The 25,629-nt window shown below is 43.0% G+C and overlaps 1 protein-coding gene across 2 annotated transcripts in view; it reads right to left on the reverse strand.

The window, feature by feature from the left end:
* Positions 1-10,338: 10,338 nt before the first annotated feature.
* The window catches only part of LOC131903761 (cyclin-dependent kinase inhibitor 2A-like), a 31,121-nt gene continuing 15,830 nt past the window's right edge, over positions 10,339-25,629 (reverse strand). Inside the window, exons 2-3 of one of the 2 annotated variants that reach the window (XM_059254519.1) lie at positions 12,205-12,511; positions 10,339-10,489 (exon numbers count right to left, since the gene is read on the reverse strand). In XM_059254519.1, coding sequence (XP_059110502.1) covers positions 10,461-10,489; positions 12,205-12,511 — 336 coding nt within the window. In that variant the 3' untranslated portion in view covers positions 10,339-10,460. Of the gene's footprint in view, positions 10,490-11,613; positions 12,512-25,629 lie in introns of those variants that run through there. The other variant, XM_059254518.1, reaches the window with a different exon arrangement.

A 25,629-nucleotide genomic window follows, 5' to 3' on the forward strand; every position in this document is an offset into this window, starting at 1 on the left:
ATGATGATGATAATAGTGGTAGAGTTCTAATTGACTCCAACTCTCCCTATGTCTTCTTTTATCCACATTCGGTGCTGCTTCCATGACTCCAACATGGCTACCATGTTCTTTCTCCCAGTCTGCAGCTTCCTCATCCCCATGCCAGATCCTTAGCATCCTTTAGCACATGGATTGGTTCACGTTGTCTCAGACCATGACATGCTGCCTGTGTAGATTTTTCAGGAGTTTGCAACTAGTCTCCTATATCAGACTACATATGCCTTAGGACAAGGGACTCATTTCCTTCTTCTCTATCTTACTATGTATATTTGGTTTCATGGGGCTTATTGTACAGCTGTTCAAATGGTAGAAGGATTTTACTGCAATGGCTGCATGTCTATAGCCCATATCTCCAATTCACAAATGGTGTGGATAATTCAGTTAGATTTCTGGTTTCTTGGGGAAATTTCTCAGAAAGGGGAATTTATTTTTTCCTAGTGGGAAATATCTTAGAGATCAGGCCAAACCCCCAAAGTGGGGGTTTACACAAAGATAGAAAACCAAGGATAAAGAAGTCATCAGAATGAAGGCAGTGTAACAGGAATCTTAAAAGGTCTTATTAATAAAAACCCAGAGCCAGATATTGGGATAAAAAGCTGAGAGATCAGAAAAGCATAAAGAAGCTAGTCATGTTCTTACAACTTGGAGATCCTTTCTGTTTACCCACACCTGTATGCCTTTCTGTTCTGCCATGTCATTTCTTCTCTCTACCCAGCTACATCACTTCCTCTTCCTGCCTAGCTCTGTTGCTCTGTCTGTACAGACCTCCAGACCTTTATGGTCAAATAGTGTTGGAATTTAAGGCGTGTGCCACCACACCTGGCTTTGTTCCCAGTGTGGCCTTGAACTCACGGAGATCCAGATGGATCCCTGCCTCACTAGTGATAGGATTAAAGGCATATGCTACCATTGCCTGACTTCTAAGTTTAATATAGTGGCTGCCTTTTTCCTCTGATCCTCAGATAAACTTTATTGGGGGACACAGATAAAATATTACCACATTTCCCCTTTTTGTCTAATAAAAAATTCTAACTAATATAAGAAAAACTATATACAATAAGTATAATAACTATATACAATATGTACAAGCAATAAATACATCAACAATGTCTAGTCCATTTGCATTTGACAAATTCAGGAAAAAAATACTTCATTATCTATCCTATTTTGGTAAGTCCAAAATGTGCCTAATTTACTCTCTATCCTAACTTATATTACCAATCAAAAGCCTTCTTTTGATGTCTTTCAAACTTATACACTTTACACTTCTTAGTGAGTTTCTTTTCTGAATTTTTTAACAAAGAAAACTATAACTATCTAATCTTCAACTCCCTCAGAGACCTGAGAAGGAAATGATATTACCTAGTAAAATAGGAAGTACAAACAAATGACTTCCAAAAAGTGTGTGTTATGACAGAAACAGCCAGTTGCCTGGACAGTCACCCAAGGTTTCTCTGCACATTGGGGCATCATCTTTGGCCCACAGACTTAGCATATCTGAAAGACTCATCTGTGAAGCAGGATTTTCCAAAAAGTCTTCCTACCTTTTCTTGGCAAGGATCAGCAGTCCTTTGTTTTGTGTCCTGCTTGTCTATTTTTGACAGCATACTGTCAGCAGTCTAGGCAAGGGCACTTTCTTGTCCAGTGGCTAATTTTTGCCACAGTGAAAGTAAACCCCATATGGAGATTCTTCATTGCCCGTCATCTTCTCTGAAGCAGATTGGTGATGCCAGGAGCAGACATGTCTCAGTAAAAAAAAAAAAAAGAAGAAGAAAAAAAGAAAAAAGAAAAAAAGAAAAGAAAAAGAAAATATCTACGTTATTAAACTATCTTAAATACCATATTCTGTAGAACCTCTAAAGGATTTGAAGATGACCTGTCTATCTAAAATATATCTCTGCTTGACCTTAAAAACATACCTAATATGACTACAAGTTTGATTGTAATGACTAACTTTCATTTCTTTATATCCTAATAGTTGGTAATAATAACTTTCAAGGATTAGCAATTTGCATTACATTGTTAAATGAGCTGTACAGGTACAATACCTTAAACAAGAGTAGAAATATATGTATAGTATTTTCTAACAAAATCAATTTCAAATTGGTATCAAGATACATGATTTGTATACAATATACAAAAATTCAATTTAATCCAATGTAAAATACTTAAAACTAGTAGTTGCTTTCTAAAAGTAGATTCAATAATCTACCTTTTTATCTTATCATATCTATATAAATCAATTGGTAGCAATATACATAATTTGTATATAATATACAAAAATTCAATCCAATGTAAAATAATTAAAACTAGTAGTTGCCTTTTAAAAGAAGATTCAATAATCTACCTTTTTGTCTAATATATATATATATATATATATATATATATATATATATATATCCTCTCCTTTTCTCTTTTCTGAGTAGATTCAATAATCTACCTGTTATTCTATCATTTCTATATCTTTTTTTCAGAGTAGATTCAATAATCTACATCTTATTTATAGACTCTTCTTTTCCAAACAAGAACCTTAAATCTAATCTCCTTTGTTTAACCTTTTTCTTGGCCATTAACAATAACAACTTGTAACCAACCATCCTAAACAATGACAATTATCCAAAATCCATTGAAAGACCAAAAACCACCCACTCCACCTCTTGTGAATGTGGGCATTGTGTTCTTAAAATTACTTCCTGCTGTTTAGGGGCAAAGGCATCTTTAGAGGATCCTGAAAAGAAAAATTTTGAGTTAATTGTCAAGTCTTGGAAGAGGTAGCTGTATCATTTGTTGTCCAGTCTCTGCATAATGCAAAAATGCCAGACGTATCTCAAGTCCTTGCTCGAGTAGTCTGTCAGGCTGGATCATCTCAGCTAGCCATCTCAAAATTGTCCTGAGCAGTTTGTAGTCCAAAGCCAGTCTTGGGGTGGTGTTTGTTGGCTTAGTGGTATTATTATTGCCCATGTGGAATTGTCGTTGTGGGGCCCCATCATCTTTTTGGAGACTTCAAATTTGCTGTTAGGCCTGGTCATGATTCCCTGCAGAAAACTGATAGAGATTAGAACACAAAAACATGTACAGGCAGCTAGATGAAGCCTTTTTTTTCTAGAATTAGTTAGTATTCTATATGACCATTAATATGACAAAAGTTAATATATATATATATATATTAATCTTATAAATTTTGATATAAAATTCATACCTTAAGAAAAGTTTTAAAGAATCAAAATAGAATCAAAGAATTATGAGATTAGTGGCAAAAGAACAGTCCCTTAATTTTTATTTTCTTCAGTTCTATATCAGACGGCTCTTCTGACATGATACAGAGATTTTGCATTTTACTTTAGCAAACATGCTTGGGTTTAGAGAAGGAGAGAACCATTCTCCAACTCCAAAGCTAGCTTTAATTTTTTGTTTTGCTTTGTTTTGTTTTTAGAGACAAGGTTTCTCTATAGTTTTGGTGCCTATCCTGGATCTCACTCTGTAGATCAGGCTGGCCTCAAACTCACAGAGATCTGCCTGGCTCTGCCTCCCAAGTGCTGGGATTAGAGGCATGCACCACTGTTACCTGGCTGTCAGCTTTAACTTTTAATTGAACTGGGACTACATAAAGACCATTAAATGTCTGATAGAGAAGATCAGAAACAAACATTTAGGAAGACTTATGAAATTTTATATGTAATATACCAGTAGCCCAATTTACTCTTTTACTTGGGACATTTTTTCTGGCACATTTTTTCTGGATGATTTGTCCTTTTTGTTCAGATGTCTCGTTTGTCCAGTGTTCTTCAGATTCCTTACCCTTCATTCTCCTGAAAGACAAAAACAAAAACTCTTCCCCAAGCCTAACTTTTGGGAGGTTCCCTTTTGGCAAGTTATATCTGACCAAATGAAAAGCATTTGTTAGTGGTATAAGTTAATTTAAATTGGATGGTCATACTGATCGATGAACTATCACCTCTTCTAATTAAGAGGTCTCTTTTGTTCAAATTGAGCCTTTATCAATTTTGATGGTATCCACATCTTGTCTTCTCCTGTTGAAACAGAAACAAAACCTCGTCCCCAACATAACACATATCCTGGTTTCCATTCTGAGGTCAGCACATCTTTAAAGTATATAGTCTGATTTAATTCTGTAGTTTTTTTTTTATCCAATGTCTCTCCACAGCTGTTGTTCCTTTCTCATTAGCACTGAGAAAATTCAAAGTTAATCGAGTATTATATAATCTATTTCTGGGGCGGGGAGGTGGGGAGGTTGCTACAGTCCCTTTTTTAGGTGACCTTGTTTACTACAATTAAAGCATCAGACATTATTATTTTTGTTCAAATATCTTGAAATCACCTCTCCTATCCATGTATCATCATGGTCATGAGATTCAATATTAATTGTGTCCCTGATCCAGTGCTCCAAGGGTGCTCATCTGGCCTTTAATGGCCTGATGAATCTTTTTGCATGCTGCATTGGTGTTCTCAAAAGCCAAAAATTCAATTATTATCTGTCTAGCTTCTGAATTTTGTATCATTCTATTTACTGCTGAAGACAGCCTTTGTAAGAAATCCATGAAGATTTCTTTGGGGCTCTGTGTATAACTTTCGTAAATGACTCGATTTTCTTCCCTGCTTCTTCAATTCTGTCCCACACATTCATGGCTGACATGCAGCATAGAATTAGGGTTTGGTTATCATATAAACATTGTCTTTGTATATCAGCATAATCGCCTTCTCCAAGAAATTGTTCCTGAGAAATTTCCACACCTCTGGCCCTACATCTTTGTTCTATAGTTTTAGCCTCCTCTTTCTACTAGGTTCTACATTGTAACTGTGGACTGGCTTCTAGAGCAGCTGTAACCAATTCTTTCCAGTCTTGAGGGATAATTCTATTACAAGTTGACTATGAGTTTTACATCTGCTTTACAAATGGAGAATACATACCATATGATACTACAGCTTCTTCAAATCTTCTCAAATCCAACATTTCCACTGGACTCCAGTAAGCTTGTACACACCCTTGAGCATTTGGCAGTTCCTATAAGGTTACCAGGTAGATGAATATTTGCTGTCTGGTAACCTTAAACTGTTTTTCTATAACCATATAATTCAATGCTGAGATAGATTCACCTTTACATTCTTCTGTCTAGGTCTGAATTTCTCTATAATTTGTTTTAACAGGTTTTTCTAAAGCTTTTATCTTGGCACTCAAATTGGCCAACATTTTTAATGCTAAAATAAAAATGATCAAACAAATAATATTCATAATTGATGTTACGTCTATCCCATCAACATTAATTATCCTCTCATTTAATTGTTCCATTTTCAGACTGCCTAGTGTGTTATCAAACAGAGACCAAATTACTTCCACTGTAAAAATGTTTTCCACTTTTTAATGTGAGAAAAAATTCTCTGTTAACTAATTCCTCCCTTTAAGATATCTTAATTGACTCACCAAATCTGTCAACTGCATAGAACAGTAGACATCTGAGGAAATTTCAAAGCAGCTACCTAGTGTGGTAGCAATCTGAGATGGGAATTCAGAGACAGCCCACTACCTACCAGTAGAGAAAAAAACAAAGAGACTCTGGCCCATGTGGGGTAGAGAACTGGCTGTGTGCAGTTCGGGCCTGAGCCTTGCAGCTCTGGCCTGAGCCAGGGGCCTGTAAGGCCACAATTGGCTTTTTTAGTGAATTCTTGCCACAAATGTTGGGTGCCAAATTTAACAGGAATCTTAAAAGATCTTATTAATAAAAACCTGGAGTCAGATATTGGGGTAAAATGCTGAGAGATCAGAAAAGCAGAAAGAAGCCAGTAACATTCATACCACTTGGTGATCCTCCGTCAAGAGAGCTACTTCCTGTATATACATGCCTATATGCCTTTTGTTCTGCCATGTCAAGGCAGACATTTTCTTTGACTCCCTTTCTCAGTGCCACACGGTGTTTTACATGTGAACCATTAGTCATACATGCTGTTCTTCCCAAATCTGGTATTTCTAGCTGGGCAAGCTAGCTCAGAACTGAAATCCTAGCATATGGAAGGTTAAGGAGGGATTATGAGTTCAAAGTCAACCTTGGCTATATAAGGAATCCCTGGCTCAATGAAACAACAAACCCTAAAACAAACAAAACAAGTATTGTTTACTCACTTGTGGCAATCACCCTGTGTGGCTCTCAAGGCTGCCTTTTTTGATGTACTGGAGTCCAAAATTCCAACACCAGCAATTCTTTCTTCTGGTAGCCTCTGCCAGAAATGAGAGTGGCATCTTTCATTTAGCATAATCCACTGAAGGCTCCTCCATATCTTTTTGTGGGTTAGCAGCTCAGGTTTTTTTTTTTTTTTTTTTTTTTTGTACTGCTAAATTGTATTCCAGTGAATGGATGCATCAGTTTGTCTGTTAACCAAGGACATCTTGGTTGCTGTTAATATTTGGCAATTATTTACAGAAAGTGTAATTGCTAGACTCTCAAGCTGCCTTCCAAAGTACTATGGGTTCTGCGTTCCCATCAGTGGGGAATACTGCTCACCACTTCATCAGATGTTGTTGGCTGGGGTTTAGATTTTGACTATTCTAATGCATGTGAGGTAGTATAACTAGCTGTTGTACTTAGCTTGACAATTGCCCAATGATAGATGATGTTCCCATACATTCAAATAGGAGGTGACATGAGAGGAAGTTACTGGAGATCACTCTTAGATGATGACCAACACAGAACCCTTCTTCCCTTCTGTGTTAGTTTCCTGCTGCAACTACAATGAATAATCTAAAATACATAAACACTTAAGACAAAGCAGATGTATTGTCTTATAGTTCTGGAGTTCACAAGTGCAAAATAGATCTTACTGGGCTGCAAATCAGTGTATAGACAGCACTCATTCTTTCTGGAGGGCCTGGGAATAGTTATTTTCCATGTTTTAGAGGCTACATGGGTTCTTCAGTTTACACCCCCCCCCTTCCTATATTTTAAATCTAGCTCTGTTGGGCTGAGTCTGTCTCATATTATTCTCTCTGATTGTCTTCCTCTCCTGCTTCTAAGGATTACTGTGATGGCACTGTGCCCACGTGGACAACTGGGATAATCTTCTAATATTGCAGACTTCAAAGGTATCTGGATCTAAATCCCTAGAACCAGTGACTTCATGGAAAAAGAGGTTTCCAAGGATGTAATTAAGCCATGGATCTTGAGATAAAGATGTTATCTTAGATTATAAGCTCCAAATATGGTTAGAAATGTCCTTTCAATTGGGGTACAGTATTTATAAGAGGAAAACAGACGAATCCACAACAGAGAGATGATGACAACAACTTTCCTGGTGAAGTCTAAAAATGAAGAATTTTTCTGACTTGGAAAAAAGTCTCCAAAATATATTGGGTGTTTTAGCCAGTGTGCTGGCTAGTTTTATGTCAAGTTGACACAACTTATAGTCATCAGAGAGGAGGGAACCTCAACTGAGAAAATGCCTTCATAAGGTTGGGCTGCAGGCAAGCCTGCTCATCCCATTGTGGGTAGTGACAACCCTGGGCTGGTGGTCCTGGATTCTATAACAAAGCAGGCTGAACAAGCCATAGAGAGCAAGCCAGTAAGCAGCACCTCTCCATGGACTCTGCATCAACTCCTGCCTCCAGGTTCCTGCCCTGTTTTGAGTTCCTGTCTTGACTTACTTCAGTGATGGACTGCAATGTAGATGTGTAAACCAAATAAACCCTTTCCTCCCCAACTTGTTTTTGGTCGTGGTGTTTCATCAAGGCAATGATAACCCTAAGACAGAGAGTTAGTTACCAAAGAGTACATACTATGTAATGCTATTTCAAAGGAAATAAAATGAAGAATTCATTCATTTTAACAATGTCTCTGGGGAATAGCAATGAAGAAAAATAATTCTATTCTGCATTTTTTTTTATTGCAAATACATTTGTGCATAATCTGTGTAATACTTCTGAAGGACCACAGTTTTTTCTTGATTACCATTGTATCCAAGTGCTCATAGTCCCTGACCGGAAATACTCATCTAGTAGAGTCCAAAAAGAAGAGACTTGCAGCTAATATTGAATCCTGGGTTAGTGGGCAGATATTACAGGTAAGTATGTCTTGATGACTTACAAGATTACAGACAGAAGAATCTTAAAAGGTACTTCATAAGTAGCTGTGTGCAAGACGTTTTCTCATCTCAGTTATTAACAACAAAAATAATTTTATTAACTCCCTTACAGTGAAGGAGAATAATAAACAGTGGGGTAGCAGTGCTCCAATCTACAGTGGAAGGCAGAGTGGACAGCACCCTTCCTGCAAGTTCAATAAGAATAAGTATTTCTCTCTTGATTCTTCTGTATAGCATGGGCATACTAACTTGTTCTCCTCAGGAGGCATTGAACCAAATCCTGGAGTTCTGACTTACTGGGAGTGGGAGAAAGATTCCCTAACGGGGTTCTCAGGGCAAGGGAAAGAGGCAGAAGCTGAAACAGAACGATGAAAAGTTTCTGAACAGCAGGGGTTTTGCTTTTAGAAAACAACAGAAGCAGTAACTGTTGGCTATCTGTGGTACAAGATTCCGAAATCTACTAAAGTACTGCAAGACAAATCACTTAGAGAAAAGTTCCGAAGGGGAAATAATAACCCATTCACCTAAAAACACGCCAATTTGTCTTGTGCTTGAGCATGGCTGCTCCGATGGTTTTGCCGGATCTGGAAGGGAGCGAAGCGGTGGGCGTCGACTAGCGAATACATGAAGCCAGGCACCATCGAGACCACATGGAGGTAGAGGTATCCCTCCTGGGCCGCCAACTCACAGCCGGAAAAACTCCAGAATTCTGCTTTCTGGAGTGGCTTTACCCAAGGCACAGCTTCTGAATCCTACTGGTTCTGAAGTTTCGCTGTCTGCGTGCTGCCTCTTCCTCCCCAGCCGTCCTGGTTAACACTAGCCTTTCCCCGCAGCTCCCCGCAGATGTGTGTGTGTGTGTGTGTGTGTGTGTGTGTGTGTGTGTGTGTGTGTGTGTGTGTGCGTTGAGCTCTCAGGCGGCGGGAAGCTCAAAGTAGATTTCCACTGCCGGGTCGGTAGGCAGCTGTGCTCAGAGCTCCAAGTCTACGAGGTGGAGCGGCTAAGACCTTACGGGAGGTTGCTGGCAAGGAAAAGACTGCGAACCTCCACCTCCGAGGCAGAAGTGGGGAGAGAGCACCCTACAGTTGGGGAAGGGGATCATCAAGTGATCATAGCAATGTGTTGGGACTAGATGAGGTCGTCCTTTGTACAACAAGTGTCATTTGTGATCTCCCCCCATGAGATCTTGGGGTTTCATTGTGTAGCCCAGGTTGACCTGTAACTCACACTTCTCCTGCCTCGGGATTCAAGTGGACTGAGTATAGGTGTGTGACACCCTGACCCACTTATTGTACATTAAAAAAAAAAAAAAGGCTTACGTGATGTAGATAAAATTTTTAATAAAAGTGTAGCAGCCATGATCTGATGAGCGTGGGAAGCAGAGCAGCAGTATTTCTGCTCTGGAGGTGCATTGCATTCTGGGGTGTGGAGTAGCGTAGCTGGGAATCCCACCACAGGACACTGTCAGGGAACCCGGCTCAGCTAGGATTCCTGCAGTCCTCCGCGGCCAGCCGGCAAAGGAGGCGTGAGAGGCGGGGTCTGCTTTGTTACTTAAGCAAAGCACCTCGAACCACTTTGATAATTGTGGTCCGGTAATGACAAAAGGCCAATTATGAAAACCCAGACTCCCTGCAATTCCGATCCACCATCTTAAGCACACCTCTTCTGAAGATCTGGCTTTTGTTTGATGGATCTTCTTTCTAAGATCCGGACGTGTTTGTCTATTGTAGGAGGCATACGAAACAAAAGTATCAGAAATGATGTTGTTTGTGACTCAGTGAAATTGAGAATAAAATTTCTATTCTCCTGTTTTTGTGTGAGGATTGGTTAGTCTCTGGCACAGTGTCCGAATAATAAATGTTGACAGAATGAGCGGATAAAAACTATTTTTTTTTTTTAGTTAAGAGTCTTGGATCTACACATTTGTTGGAAATTTTAGAAGCGTCAATAACCCTTTTGAACTCTCTTATTTCCGCTAAATGGCTGTTACTACGTCAACAGTACCGGGTAGAGGGTGGGGTGGAGCACCACAGCACGGCTCACAAGAAAGGGAGTTTATTTCAAAACACTTTTTGCAAAATAATATAGAAATGAAAGCTGAAACGGGATTTGGGAGCCAGGGAAGGCAAGTCTATGTTTAAAAAAAAAAACAGTTGACATTTTAAAAAGCATTATTTCCTTTTATTTCATTGTAAAGCAGGGTGGCCTCTGCGCGCCTCAGCCTCCCACATGCTAGAATCACAGACGCGAATCGGGACCAGCCAAGCGCTGTTCTTTTTCCAGATGTGGGTCCAAGAAAGCGAACCGGGCGGGCAGGTGAGGGATTTAGCCCTGCTCTAGGGGTGGTCCGCGAAATCCGGAGCGTCTGCGGAGAAAAGAGAGAAAACCCGCCTTAGAAAAGCAGCCGGAGGCGCCAGTCCCGCCCTGACTCCGCGGTGCCCGGCTCCACCGCCACCACCACCACCACGGCCAAGCTCTCCCGGTGGCTCCCCCCAGTCCCAGACCCCGGCCAGTCCCGACGTTTCCCTTCGGCTCTAGGCCGTGTCAGCAGCTTGAGCCGCCCTGGGCCTGGCTGTCCCTTCTGCTGCGGGAGAAAACCAGGAAAGCCGGCGGCGAATCCTGCCCGGCCTGGGGCAGCCGTGAAGAGTCGCCTCCCGGCCTCCCCGCAAGGTGCCTTCGATCCCGGGAGCAGAGGGCTCCGGGCTCTGGAAGGCAGAGGACCCCCGCAGTGTCCCTTTCCATCTGGTCTTCCCCGCCCACCCCCAAACCTATTAATGGCATTTTGTCACTGGTCGAACAAAATGGACGCTCCTTCTTCTAAGGTCTTCCCGGTTCCTACCGGACCCGCCTTCGCTCGCTAGTTCCCCTCCTCGCTGCGACTGTTTCCGCTGCAGCCTCGGCACCTGCTATACTCACTCCCGTACTCGTAGCAGCTTCTCTAACTACTTCTTTGTCCTGACCACACTCCTCCTTTGCAAACCTACCCACTGAAAACAGGTTTCCTCCCACACGCTCTCCGGAAGACATCTGCGCTTGGAGAGATCGGACCCACCCGGAGCCTCCCTCTTCTTGCTGGCTGCTTGTGTTCTGTAACCCGCAGTCAACACTCCCACTTCCAGAGGGCCATTCTAGCATCTTCTCAGTCATGTTTTGCACTAAACATTTGAGGTATTTTCGTGTATTGCTTTATATATCTCATTTAAATAAAAAATATTTTCTCTTTCGTAAATAAAAGACTTTAAACTTCATGTGGTGGTGGGGGGGGGTGTAGAGGGATGGGATCCAAGAAAAGAAAGGCTTCGTGGTGGCTGAAGGCTTTGAAAGGCAAAGGAAGCTTATACTCAGTTGTGGTTTAGCCATGTCTCCAAAAAGTGGAAAGCTTAAATTTTATTTTTAATTATGTGGGCATGCGCACGCGCGCCCGGTGCTCGCGGCGGCCGGAGGAATCGAGTCCTCTGGAGCTGGAATTCCAGGCTGTTGTAAACTGCCTGAAGTGGGTGCTGGGTATCGAATTCTGCCTCAGAAAGTGTACTCTTAACAGCTGAACCTCTAGTCATGTAATGGAAAGCTTGAAAAGACGGGAAAGAAAGAAGTCTCTTTTCCTTAAAAGGGGGGACTGCAACATCTCCATCTCAGATACCCTCAAAACTCCCCCCAGGGGGGCGGGGTAGAAAATTTTCCACCGAGAAGGCAGAGGGCCAAGGTTGACAAAGTTGCTTTTGTCAACACAGAGCTGAAGGGCAGGGTCTAGAGGTTTGGAAACTGTGAAATCAGTCTGCCAGGCGAAGCTACAAAACCGAGGCTCTGTAAGTGGCAGCGAGTCCCTGCTGCTGCTCCACAGTGCGAACTGAACCCTAGACCTCTGGCCCTCCTGCCTTCCAGCCTAGGCCTTGACTGGGGGGTAAGTGGGTGGGTAAAGCTGGAATTTATGGGACAGCGTCCATGTTCTCAGGATCGTTTGAGTTGCATCTTCTTAGGTTGTCCCACAACTTGACTGTGTAAAGGCAGCCAGGAGACCCTGCTCAACTTTTCCACCTGTAAATGAGTTTCAGAAGCGCTCAGATTTCAAGCGGTGCTCACCTGGGGGTGCTTGAGCCGAAGCTATGCCTGCTGGCCCGCTGCCTTGGGGAGCGCTCCCAGCCGCACGCAGATACCGCACGACATCGCGATGGCCCCGCTCCCGGGCCAGGTCCACCGGCAGGCGACCCCAGGCGTCACGCACATCCAGCCGCGCCCCCGCCTGGTGCAGTACCACCAGAGTGTCCAAGAAGCCCTCCCGCGCTGCATCGTGCACCGGTCTGGAGAGGGTGGCTGGGTCCTCGCGGTTCGGTTCCGCACCGTAGAGCAGCAGCAGGTTGGCTACTTGGGCGTTGCCCATCATCATCACCTGAAAAAGTCAGAAGAAAGAGTAGACGGGTCAAGGCCAGAGTGCGGTCAGGGCCCAAGAAGGAATCTCTATTTACAAAGCCTTATCCCTAACTACCCCATGCAGACAACCCCCAGTCACGAGGTTCCTTTAAGGGCTTCCAGTACCAGCTCGCTGCTCCCGTCCTGTCTCTTCTATTCTTACACACAGATTTCCTACGCTTTCATGGTGCTCAAACTCCTGTAGAACATCGCCAGGGGCAAAGACACTGCACTTGCCTCATTTGAGACATCTACGATTGTGTGATTACTAAAGTGGTTGGCAAAAGAGACAACCAGAGAGGCTCTCGGCGGTTGAGAGCACTGGCTGCTCTTCCAGAGGTCCTGAGCTCAATTCCCGGCAACCACATGGTGGCTCACAACCATCTATAGTGGGATCTGATGCCTCCTTGTGGCATAAAGTCAATAGAGCACTCATATACATAAAATAAATACATAAATCTTAAAAAAAAGGGAAGACAACCACAATTGTCACGAAATTTTGTCTTCCTAGAATGTTATCCTTAGATTCCTTGAAGTCTAACGTGTCCCTAAAATATTAATGTTCCCTCCCGATCTTAAGTTATTAATCCCCTAAACTTCAAATATATTTTAGAAAGAAGAGAGTTTGTAGACATCACTATATTAAGGATCTTGAGATACATTATCCTGGACTATCAGAGTAGACTAATTGTTATTACAAATATCCTGCCAAAGAGAAGATGTAAGCAGGGACGCAGAGGTCAGAAAAAAGATGCAGGAGCCCTGGGCTGACAGCCACTGAAACTAGGAAAAAGGAAACAGATTCTGGCTTATAGCCTTCTAAAGGAATGAAGCCCCATGGACGCACGTTAGACTTCCGAGAGCTCCCATAACTACCTAATGATAATTTTGTGTTTGTTTTAGTCATTAAATGCGTGCTAACTGGGGCGGGGGGAATGCTTGCCTAGTGTTTTAGTTTGCTTTCTATTGCTGTGAGGAAGACCTTGACCCACAGTATTTGGGGGAAGAAAGGGTATCATTGAGGGAAGCCAAGCCAGGAACCTGCACAGGAACCTACAGGGAGGAACTGAAGCCCAGAGATGGAGGAATGCTCTCACTGGCGTGCTCAGCTTCCTTTTTTATGCAGTTCAGACCTGCCCAGGGGTGGCATTGCCCACACTGGGCTGGATCCTCTCACATCAGAAATCAAGGAAATACCCCCAAAGACTTGCCTACAGGCCAATCTGATGGAAGCATTTTCTTAATTAAGATACCCTCTCTCCAAATTACTCTAGTTTGTCATGTGGGCCATAAAAGAAACTATAAGACCTTATATGTGCAGGAAACTCTGGGCTCAAACTCCAACACTGCACAAACCCTGCATATCTGTATTCTCAGCAACCAGGGGGTAGAGGAAGGGGATGAGAACTTTACCTACACATACATACCAAGTTGGAAGCTAGACTCTGAGCTGTCTAAATTTTTTTTTTTTTTTCAAACTAAAGGAGGGAATGTGGGGAAGAACTGGGAGGGAAACTGTAATTAGGATATGGTATGTGAGAAAAAATATATTTTTCAATAAAAGAAAAAATTTGTTAGAATAGTAATAAAACAAGACACTTCTCAAGTTTAAAATTTGAAAGGCTAGCTTTGGACTGTCAATCCTCCTGGCACAATCCCCTTCCCAAAAAACTATGATTACAGGCCTGCTCTTTTTTTTTTTTTTTTCATTTTTCTTTATTAAGAAAATTTCTACTCACTCTACATACCACTCACAGATCCCCCCCTCCTCCCTCCTCCCACCCTCCAACCCTCCCTCCCAAGCCACCCCACATCCCCACATCTCCCAAATCAAGGTCTCCCATGGGGAGTCAGCAGAGCCTAGGAAGGTCCAAGCCCCTCCCCATTGCACCGAGGCTGTGCAAGGCATCACACCACAGTCACTGGGCTCCCAAAAGCTCGCCCATGTACCAGGGATGAATCCCGATCCCCCTGCCTGGGTGCCTCCCAAACAGTTCGAGCCAAACAACTGTCTTCCATATCCAGTCCCATGGGGCCTCCACAGCCTCCAGTCCACAGTTCATGGGCTTCCACTAGTGTGGCCGGTCATCTCTGCACGTCCTCCCATCATGATCTCGACATCCCCCGCCTGCAGAATCCCTCCTCTCTCTCATCGATTGGATTCCCGGAGCTCAGCCTGGTGCCTGGCCTTGGATCTCTGGGTCTGCCTCCATCAGTCACTGGACAAAGGCTCTATCATGACGGTTAGGGTATTCACTAAACTGTTCACCAGAGTAGACCAGTCCAGGCACCCTCTAGACTGCTGCCAGGACTCCAAGGTGGGGTCATCCTTGTGGATTCCTGAGAGCCTCCTAGGTACCCTGCCTCTTCTTATTCCCATGATGTCCTCATCCATCATGGTATCTCCCTCCCTTCCCTCCCATTCTGTCCCTGTTTCAGCTCGACCCTTCCATTTCCCTATGTTCTCATGCCCCACTCCTTGCCCCCCACCTCCCAGTCCACTCATGTAGATCTCATCCACTTCTCCTTCACTGGGACAGGCCTGCTCTTGATTCCTAAACTGTCTTGAAAATAAAACCATTCCTAAACCAAGTGGCAAACACCTTTTATCCCAGCACTCAGGAGGCAGAGGCAGGTAGATTTCTGTGAGTTCAAGGTCAACCTGGTCCACAGAGCAAGTTCCAGGGCAGTCAAGGCTACATAGAGAACCCTGTCTCAAAAAAACAATAATAGTAATAAATAAATTAAGCCATTTCCATAGAGGATACACTGAACTCAACCCAAGGCTTTGTGCACACCAAGCATATATGCGGTGCAGATATACATTCAGGCAAAACACCTATACACAATAAATTAATGAAGAGCCCAGCTAGATATAAGCTAAGCAGTAGTAGTTCTGCTGCTAAACTAGAAGCTTGGCTTGAGGCTGGAAGTCATGCTAACAATCCCAATAGGAATGTTAACTTCAAGTCACCTGTTTGCAATTTCAATGCAAGAATAAAAGTCATCTTGTATTAACTATCACATAAGACTTTCCCCAAGCTGTTTTGCTTATAATGGTAAATTTTAAAAGCTCTTTAGGGTGAGAAGATGGCACAACAGGTAAAAATCCTTTGCTGTCAAGCCTGACCTTCCATTTTCCAGACTCATGGTGGAAAAGGAGAACCACTTCCCACAAGCTGTCCTTTGTCCTCCACACACACCCCCTTCTCTCAACTACATACATAAATCAGAGCAATAAAAGAATTTAAAGCTCTGTAAAGTTAACTGGAAAATAAACTAGGCAGGAATTCCTTTAGAGAAAAAACGGTGAAGCCCCCAAACACCACTTTATGCAGAGAACCCGCAGTTCAACTTTATCTAGGGTAAAGAACAAAGAAACTTGCTCGCACTAGAGTAAACTTGGGCACAGGTTTGGAATCTGCACTCAGACTACAGGAAGTTAAGGACAATGTTATGCTAATATAAGGGATGCGCTGTTGTGTTTGCCTACTGTGTGTCTAATAACAATCACTGGCAACCAGCCTCTGCCACAAGTCTGCTCCTAGTGCTGCGAAGGCAGGCACAGGTCCCTTGTCTGCCCCTTCTCTTCTTACCCTGCTTCTGTTTACCCACCTGTGCTGCCTCCTCGGCAAGTGAAGCAGCCGCTTCAGCCACCACCTCCTCCTCCTCTTCTGTGGAAAGTTTTACTAATCTCAGGAGTCTTCCTGAGAATCCTATTAGCAACAGTCTTGCATGTAACATCACAAAAAACTAAACAACCCCCCCCCCCACACACACACAACTGGATATGCAAGAAGCTCACCACCAGAATAAGTTTGAAGAGTGCACCTTGGAAAATCTTCAGGGGTTTTTGGTTCCCTTCAGGAAGATCTAATCAGTTTGTGAAAGCGGGTCATCCTTTTGGATTCACCATGGACTGGTGTGTGTGTGTGTGTTTGTGTGTGTGTGTGTGTGTGTTTTGGTAGGGGGCTGGACTTTGATGGTCACAGACTGTTTTGCAGCTTCAGACATCTCTTATTTCAGAACAACCGGAGTGGCAGCCTGGCTGCTGGTGGGATCAGAAGAGAAGACAGGCAGTGGACACAGCCACTCAGAAACTCAGAATTCTGTGAGATTTTTAAACATGAATTACTCAGGTTTTTTTTCTCATCAAGATAGCATTAGTATTGCATTAGTATTGCTGAATCTTTCCCTGAAGAAAGTGGAACTAATTTAGTTTTCAGGAAAACTGTAAGTGAGCTACAGAAAGAAGAAAGAAAAAAAAAATACTGTGTGCTCTATGGGTATGTTAAAGTTCTCCATAATTGCTCATAAATTTAGGTTTAAAGATTGCTCACATCTTTTATGGTATGGAAAAGCTGAAAAGAGCAAAAATAAAATGAATACTTGGAGAGTGCCTAAATCTTTTTAAGAAAGCACCTTGAATTGAGTTCTTGATTTTTTTTTCTTTTTCTTTCTTTCTTTTGTTGTTGTTTTTTTGTTTGGTTTGTTTTGAGACACGGTTTCTCTGTGTAGTTCTGGCTGTCCTGGAACTCGAACTGTAGATGAGGCTGACCTCAAACTCAGAGATTCACCAGCCTCTGCCTCCTGAGAGTGCTGGGATTAAATGTATCACCCGGCTGATTTTTTTTTTTTTTTTTTTTTTTTTTTTTTTTTTTTGCTAAGCATTTCTGCCTCAAACACCAACTTGGTTAAGGTTCTGAACCAAAACGATTTCCTCTTTCCCCCTTACTAAAAAGCTGTCAAAATTATCGAACTGACTTTTGTTTTTGTTTTTTACTTTTCTGCACTCATAAATAAGGGCTTCTCTTACATATTTTAGGACTCCAAAGGCAAACTCCCCAGACACTGATAACGTTTCAGATGTTAAACTGTAAAACATAGACACATTATTTTTAAAGGCTCACACCTACTTTGTACAACCACCCAACCTGTCTAGCCTCAAAATGTCTCCACGCTTGACTTGTAAATGATCTCAAGGTCCCAAACACTTTTTGTTTTCAGTATGCGTTTTAAACTGTGTAAAATGTATCCCATATTGCATCGTTACAACTGGACCTACTTTCCTTTACCCTGCTATGCACAGGCTTTTAGAATGCGTATTTGTTTCATGGGAATTTTGTTAGAATTAGAAATAATGGTTAAAGGTGGACATTACTAGGGCGGTGACAAAGAATTCCCTTTTAGGTTGAAGCTTAGTAAGTTGATTAAAAAGCAAAACCAGAAATAATCTACTGACAACAGATGGGAACAAGTAATAATTCTCAATCACAAGAAATTGAAAACTGGTGCCAAAATGGTGCACTACACCAAGTTAAAAGAGGAGAAGGAGGGCAGCAAAAATTTCAGGGGATGCACTCCAAATGGTAACTGAATGGCCACTGCAGTCAGGGTCACACTGGAAACTCCTCAGAGGTATTGGCTCTTCTTGAACAAAAGCTACCATCCCACTGCCAATGAGACCCTGTGCCTACCTGAATCGGGGTGCGACCGAAACAGTTCGGGGCGTTGGGCGAAGCCCCTGCTTCTAGCAGAGCCCGAACCTCGTGCTCACAGCCCTGGGCCGCCGCCCTCGCCAGCCTGTCTGCAGAGGGCTCCATGCTGCTCCAAATCGCTCCCCTCCCGATCGCCTCTCTCTCTGAGATCCAGTGCCCGCCCCGTCCTCGCGTGACCAGCCGAGCCCTCCTTCCTTCCTCTAAGGTTGGGGGGCGAACCTCGCCTTGTGCCTGACGTGGCTCCACAGTCCGCTATAGGTGGCGCTATTCGCCCTGAACACAGCACGTCTAGAACTCCCCTGAAACCATTGCTGTCCTCCCCCACCTAGGGATGAGGGGACGGTTAGTCGGCACTCCCGCATCAGAGACGTCCGATACCCGCGGAGAGCTGGGGGCTGCGGCAGCGCTAGAGGATCGGAGGATCCCCACCTGCTGCTCACGCTGACCACCCCCCTCCCCATCATGCTCAGACACCCCTTGACGCTGGGCTCCTTCCGGGCGCGCAAAAGAGGAGCACGTGGGTGTCCTGAGCTGGTGAGCTAGTCCGTTGTTCTCCAGCAGCGCGAAATCTCTCCCGTTTCCTTCCTCCCCAGTGCAACACCCCAGTTTTTGAAAAAAATGAAGGCGGGCATTTTTCACCGCCAAATTGAAACTTAAGGTATTTAACCTCATAGGCAGAGATTGCGTCCTCTTTTATTCAGAAGAAAGAGCTACGTCCTCGCTGCACTGAAATAATGCCGACAACCCTAGCTCAGACAATTCATTTTGGAGAGACTCCTGCCTGCCCGCGGTCTCTGACCGGCGCGCCCTGTGAAATCCGCGTCGTGACCACCCGCCCTGTGAAACCCGCGTCCTGGCGAGGGATTTTCAGAAACATTTCTGATGTTAGGGTGTTGGGTGCTAGCTCTTAATGAGTTCTATTTAACACAGACGGGGGAAGGATTCTGCACACAAATACAAAAGTGAGAGAGTGAAGTCTCAGGAGGACACTCTGCTTGCTCACCCTATTTTACCGGGCTGTTGTGAGTTTAAGTAAGTTGATATGCTTATAAACGTTAAGAACTACCGCAATCCTATTGCACGACTCTTACACTATAATCATTTTAATGAATGGGCAGAGTTACCAATATTAGATAAAATGGAGGATTTAAAAAGACAGCCATCACTGAAAACACGAATACAATACAACGAAGTTAAATGGCAACTAAAGAGGAAGCCTAGAGGGCTACTTGGAAAACATCAAAAAACGTGTTCTGTCATCATGAGAGAAGCTTCCTCCTGCAGCAAATGGGGACAAATACAGAGACGCACAGCCAAACACTGTGCAGAGTAAGAGACCTTGGAACGCTCAGCTCTAAATGAAGTGTCTCAATCAAATTCTTCCCCTCAGAACCCAGGGAATCCTGCAGAAGATGAGGCAGATAGAGCCTAAGAGCCAGAGGGGATGGAGGACACCAAGAAAAGAGTGACCTCTAAATCAAAATGATCAAAGCTCGTAAGAACTCACAGAGACATAGGTAGCATGCACAAGCCCTGCATAGGTCTGCACCTATTCTATGCTTATACTACAGTTTCCAGCTGAGTGTTTTTATGGGATTCCTGAGTTCGTGAATGAGTGGGTTTCCGGTATCTTGTGCCTCCTCTTGGGCTCTTTCCTTTCTGTTGGTTTATCTTGTCTAACTTCGATGTGATAGCTGCTTTATCTTATTATATTCGATTTTATTATACTTTAAAAATGAATGAATGAATGAAAACATAGCCACTCGGTTTCCTATAATGCAATGACAGTCTAGGTATATCAACCACTCCAGCGTAGATCTCATGTTCAGTTGTAGTTGACCAAGATATAATAGACTCCATAGTTTTTGCTTGTTTTTTGGGTGTGCGTGTGCGCGTGCACGCGCTTTTATTTGGTTACATTTTTTTCTTTGTGAGTGGTGTTTTATTATGTTTTCTTGTAATTTTTTTAGATAAAGAACTTGAAGTTAGGTGGGTAGTGGGAGGGGAAGAGGATCTGGAAGGACCTGGGGAAGGGATAGAATGTGATCAAAATATGTTTAAATTTAAAAATTGTTTTAAATAATAAAAATAAAACAAAAAGAAAATATCAAGAATAGGTTGGGGGGGGGGCTGGAGAAATGGCTCAGTGGTTAAGAGCACTGACTGATCTTCCAGAGGACCCAGGCCCAATTCCTAGCATCCACAAGCAGCTCACAAGTGTCTCTAACTCCAGTTCCAGGGGACCTGACACCCTCACACAGACACACATGCAGGCAAAACACCAATACACATAAAACAAAAATAAATAAATTTAAAAAAGAGTAAGTTTTGGGTAAGTACAAACCAGTTCAGGCATTTGTAGTAGAGGTCATCAAAGATGATGGAATCTCTGTGTATGGCCCCTCTGGAAGTTGGTCCTGTTATTATAAATAATGGATAAATAACAGTGGTACAAAGTCTATTTTATTTAAAACAAAACTACCACACTCCAAATTTATTTATCCATCTCAGCTTGGACCTGGTGCCAACACTCAAGATGGACTAAAATATAAGAAACAGGGTCCTGGCTAAAGGTAGAGAAGCGGGGAGAGTAGATTAAAGGAATAAACTCTTGTGGGTTCAAACCAGGACTTTTCTGTGTATTCAGAGGGAGAAGGAGAAAGATACTCAGGGCAGAGGTGAGAACATGTGTAAAGGTGCAGACATGTAGGAAAACAGGGTATTTCACCGAGATGTACTGGGCAGCTGGAAAAACAAAAACAGAAGCAAACTTCTGGAGGAAGAGTCTACAAAGAAACCTGCAAAAAAAAGTCAGATGGAAACCCAGGAGTGAGCGGATGGAAGGTACTGGGACACTGAATGTTGACCGCACACACTTTCCCGGCTTTGCTGTGATTGGTCAAGGCTAAGCGTAGTGAAGTAGGTGAAATAGGTATATGGACCCAGAAGAGACTAAAGCATCTGAACTGGAGACACTGCAGTGAAAGAGAAGGGGCAGCTGTGAGAGGTGGCCAGAACTTCTCCTCTTAGGAGACATAAACAATCCTCTCATCCTACAGTCCAATAACAAACCATGATGAGATTCCACCAAGGTCACTGTGGGGAATCAATGAGTTCATTAGATTTACATGCTGAACAATGAATGGGTGAAGGGTTGTGAGCAGGAACATGGGTATAACGCATGCATGAATGTAAAGAAGGTCTGGAACCAGCATGGATAATGACTCTTCTGTGGCTGTGTAGATGAAGCCCCCTTCCCAAGTCCTTTCTCACCAACATAGTCTAGCCCTTCACCAGATCAAAGTTTGTTTGATGTGAATGTTATTTTACATTAAAAAAGTTATTTTAATGTAAATGCAACCTGATTGTTGAGAAACTTCTTATTGTAGAGAAAACAGAAAGATGAAAAAAGCAATTGTGGGGCTGGAGAGATGGCTCAGAGGTTAAGAGCACCGACTGCTCTTCCAGAGGTCCTGAGTTCAATTCCCAGCAACCACATGGTGGCTCACAACCATCTGTAATGAGATCTGGTGCCCTCTTCTGTGTACGTAATAAATAAATAAATCTTTAAAAAAAAAAGCAATTGTATGTATGTGTATATGCATATATATGTGTGTACATGTATAACCTGATTACATGCACAAATAATGATCTCATCTGATAAAAAGATAAGTAGCCAGATATATAACTATATATATAATATATATAATCAGAAGAGACACAGAAATAGAGACAATAAGAAATCCACTCAAAGTGGCCAAGAAAATCAATGGTTATCATTTATTGAATCTTAATTACATAACACACATTGATCAGTTTTACATACATCATCTCTAACTTAACAGAGAATTCTCAACAGAAGAATCTCAAATGGCTGAAAGACATTTAAGGAATTGCTCAGCATCCTTAATCATCAGGGAGATGCAAATCAAAACAACTCTGAGATACCATTTTACACCTGTCAGAATGGCTAAGATCAAAAACACTGAAGACAGCTTATGTTGGAGAGGATGCTGAGCAAGGAGAACACTCCTCCACTGTTGATGGGAGTGCAAACTTGTACAGCCACTTTGGAAATCAGTATGGCAGTTTCTCAGAAAATTGGGAATCAATCTACCTCAAGACCCAGCTATACCACTCTTGGGCATATACCCAAGGAATGCTCAATCATACCACAAAGACACATGCTCAACTATGTTTATAGCAGCATTATTTGTAATAGCCAGAACCTGGAAACAACCTAGATGTCCCTCAACTGAAGAATGGATTAAAAAAAATGTGGCACATATACACACTGGAGTACTACTCAGCAGTAAAAAACAATGATATTATGAAATTTGCAGGCAAATGGATAGAACTAGAAAATATCATCCTGAGTGAGATAACTCAGACTCAGAAGGACAAACATGGTATGTACTCACTTATAAATGGATACTAAATGTAAAGCAAAGGATAACCATACAACAACCCACAACTCCAGAGAAGCTAGCTAACAAGGAGAACCCTAAGAAGGACACATAGATAGCCTAGTGAAGGAGAAATAGATGAGATCTACATGGGCAAATTGGGGGAGGGAGGGTAATGGAGGGCAAGGAATGGGGGATGAGAACATAAGGGAATGGGAGGTTGGAGCTGGAACAGGAACAGAGTGGGAGAGCAAGGGAAGAGATACCACAATAAATGACGACATCATGGGAATAGGGAGAAACAGGGTGCTAGGAAAGTTCCCAGGAATCCACAAGGATGACTCCACCTTAGACTACTAGCAATAGTTGAGAGAGTGCCTGAACTGGCCTACTCCGGTAATCAGGTTAGTGAATACCCTAACTGTCATCATAGAGTCTTCCTCCAGTGACTGAAGGAAGCAGATGCAGAGATCCACTGCCAGGCGCCAGGCCGAGCTCCAGGAGTCCAATTGATGAGAGAGAGGAGGGATTCTATGTACAAGGGACATCGAGATCATGATGGGAAAACATACAGAGATGGCCAAACTACTGGAAACTAATGAACTGTGGACCAGTATCTATGGAGCTCCCAAGGGACTGGACTAGGCCCTCTGGATAGGCGAGACAGTTGTTTAGCTTGAACTGTTTGGGAGGGTCCCCAGGCACTGGGATCAGGATCCATCCCTGATGCATGAGCGGGCTTTTTGTAGCCCAGTGCTTATGGTGGGACACCTTGAGCAGCCTTGGTGCAGGGGAGAGGGGCTTGGACCTGCCTCAACTGAATGTACCAGGCTCTGCTGACTCCCCATGGGAGACTTTGACTTGGAGGAGGTGAGAAGGGGGTTTGGGTGAGGAAGGCTGGGGGGTGGGGTGGGAGGAGGGAGGAGATGGGGATCTGTGGTTGATATGTAAAATGAATAGAAAATCTCTTAATAATAATTTTTTTAAAAAAAGAAATCCACTCAAAGTGGCCAAGAAAATCAATAGTTATCATTTAGTGACTCTCAATTACAATGTGTAATTGATCAGTTTTATATACATCATCTCTAACTTGACAGCTCTCTTGTGGGATAGAAAGCATTATCCTTCCTTCACAAAACCGAATGGAGTAAGCCAAGAGTGTCTCTATAGCAATGCACAGTATGATGGAGCTCAAACCCAAGGCTTCCAGCTTTGAGTGAGAGGCCCCTTCTGCCTCCTAGACAGATATGCCTTCCTGTTGACAGTATTTGTGGTGTGCAACTCAGCAATACTTCCTTTTCTCTGAGAACTAAGTGCTCAGACAAGTATTGTTAAGTACCAGCTTCTGTGATATTTGTCAGTACAAATACAGTGGCAGAAACTGGGTCTCTAAATCCATCCAAAAATCACTTAATAGTCATGTCCATTCTGAATGATTTGTTTCCTGATTGTAGCTCACATATGTAGAAAAATCAGGGCTGGATGGTGGTGGTAGATGCCTTTAATATTACCTTAAAAAAAAAAAAAGAAGCGAGGGAGGGGAAAGGGAGGGAGGGAGAAAGATCAAGAAATGAGATGCGTGAAGAAAACAAGAAATTGTGCCACAGAAATGACAATGTTGGCTTCTAGGACCCAGGCCCTGGGACCCAGCCAGCCCCCGGGAACCCCCACCCAACTCTGACCCAATTGCCAGCCAGCAGGGAAAACTCCTGGGGGAAGGCCCCCACACCAAAACCCCCCATCGGACCCTGCAATCTACAAGTCCCACGCCCTACCCAATACCCCTCTGCCTGTGACCCCAGTAACTTCTTGAGACAGGGAAACCAAACCGCCAGCTCTCATTGGACCAAGAGCTGAGTGACTCTTCTCCCATCCAGAGAGTCCTGCCTCTAGGACCCAGGCCATGGGACGCAGCCAGTCCCTGTGAACCCCTACCCAACTTTGCCCCCAGTTGCCAGCCAGCAGGGAAAACTACTGCAGGAAGCCCCCCCCCCACCCCCGACCAAATCCCCCCATCAGACCCTGTGACCCCAGTAACTTCCTGAGACACGCAATCCACCAGCTCTCATTGGACCAAGAGAGGCTTCTTGAGACACAGAATCTGTCAGCTCTGACTGGACCAAGAGCCCTGATAAGACCAAGAGCGGCTCCCTGATCCACAGAATCAGCTAGCTTGGAATGGACCAATATCCCTGAGATACAGAATCTGCTAGCTCCAATTAGACCAAGAGCTAAGATTGGACACATAGGGGCCCCCTGAGACACAGACACAGCAAGCATAGATTGGACCAATAGCAGCTCGCTAAGACACAGACACCTCTTGCACCTATTGGAGGAAGAGATGGGTAGAAGCCAGTGTAAAAATAGATACAACAACATAAAGAGCAATATGGCACCACCAGAACCTAGCCCTTCTACAACAGCAAGACCTGAACATCACAATGTAGAAGCAGAAGAAAGCAACCTTAAAAATAACTTCATGAAGATGCTAAAGGCCTTTAAAGAGCAAATGAAAAATTCCCTTAAAGAAATTGAGGAAAAGACAAACAAAAATTGGAAGAAATCAATAAATCCCTTAAAGAAAGACAAGAAAACCATGAAAAAGCAATTAAACATGTGAAGGAAACAGTTCAAGACCTGAAAAGTGAAATAGAAACAATGAGGAACACACAAACAGAGGGAATGCTGGAAATAGAAAATCTGAGTAAATGAGGAGGAAACACAGATGCAAGCATAACCAACAGAACACAAGAGATGGAAGAGAGAATCTCTGGTATACAGGATACAACAGAGGAAATAGATTCGTCAGTCAAAGAACATACCAAAGCCAAAAAAGTCATAACAAAATTTCCAGGAAATCTGGGACACCATGAAAAGCCCAAATGTAAGAATAATAGGGATAGAAGAAGGAGAAGAACATTAACTCAAAGGCACAGAAAATATATTCAACAAAATCATAGAAACTTTCCCAACTTAAAGAAGGAAACACCTATGAAGATACAAGAAGCCTATAGAACACCAAACAGACTAGACCTCCCCCCAAAAAAGTCCCCTCGCTACATAATAATTAAACCACTAAACATACAGAATAAAGAAAGAATATTAAGAGCAGCAAAGGAAAAAGGCCAAGTGACTTATAAAGGCAGACCCATCAGAACAACACCTGACTTCTCAATGGAGACTTTGAAAGCTAG

This window comes from Peromyscus eremicus, chromosome 2 (assembly GCF_949786415.1).
Source record: "Peromyscus eremicus chromosome 2, PerEre_H2_v1, whole genome shotgun sequence".
Lineage (NCBI taxonomy): Eukaryota > Metazoa > Chordata > Mammalia > Rodentia > Cricetidae > Peromyscus > Peromyscus eremicus.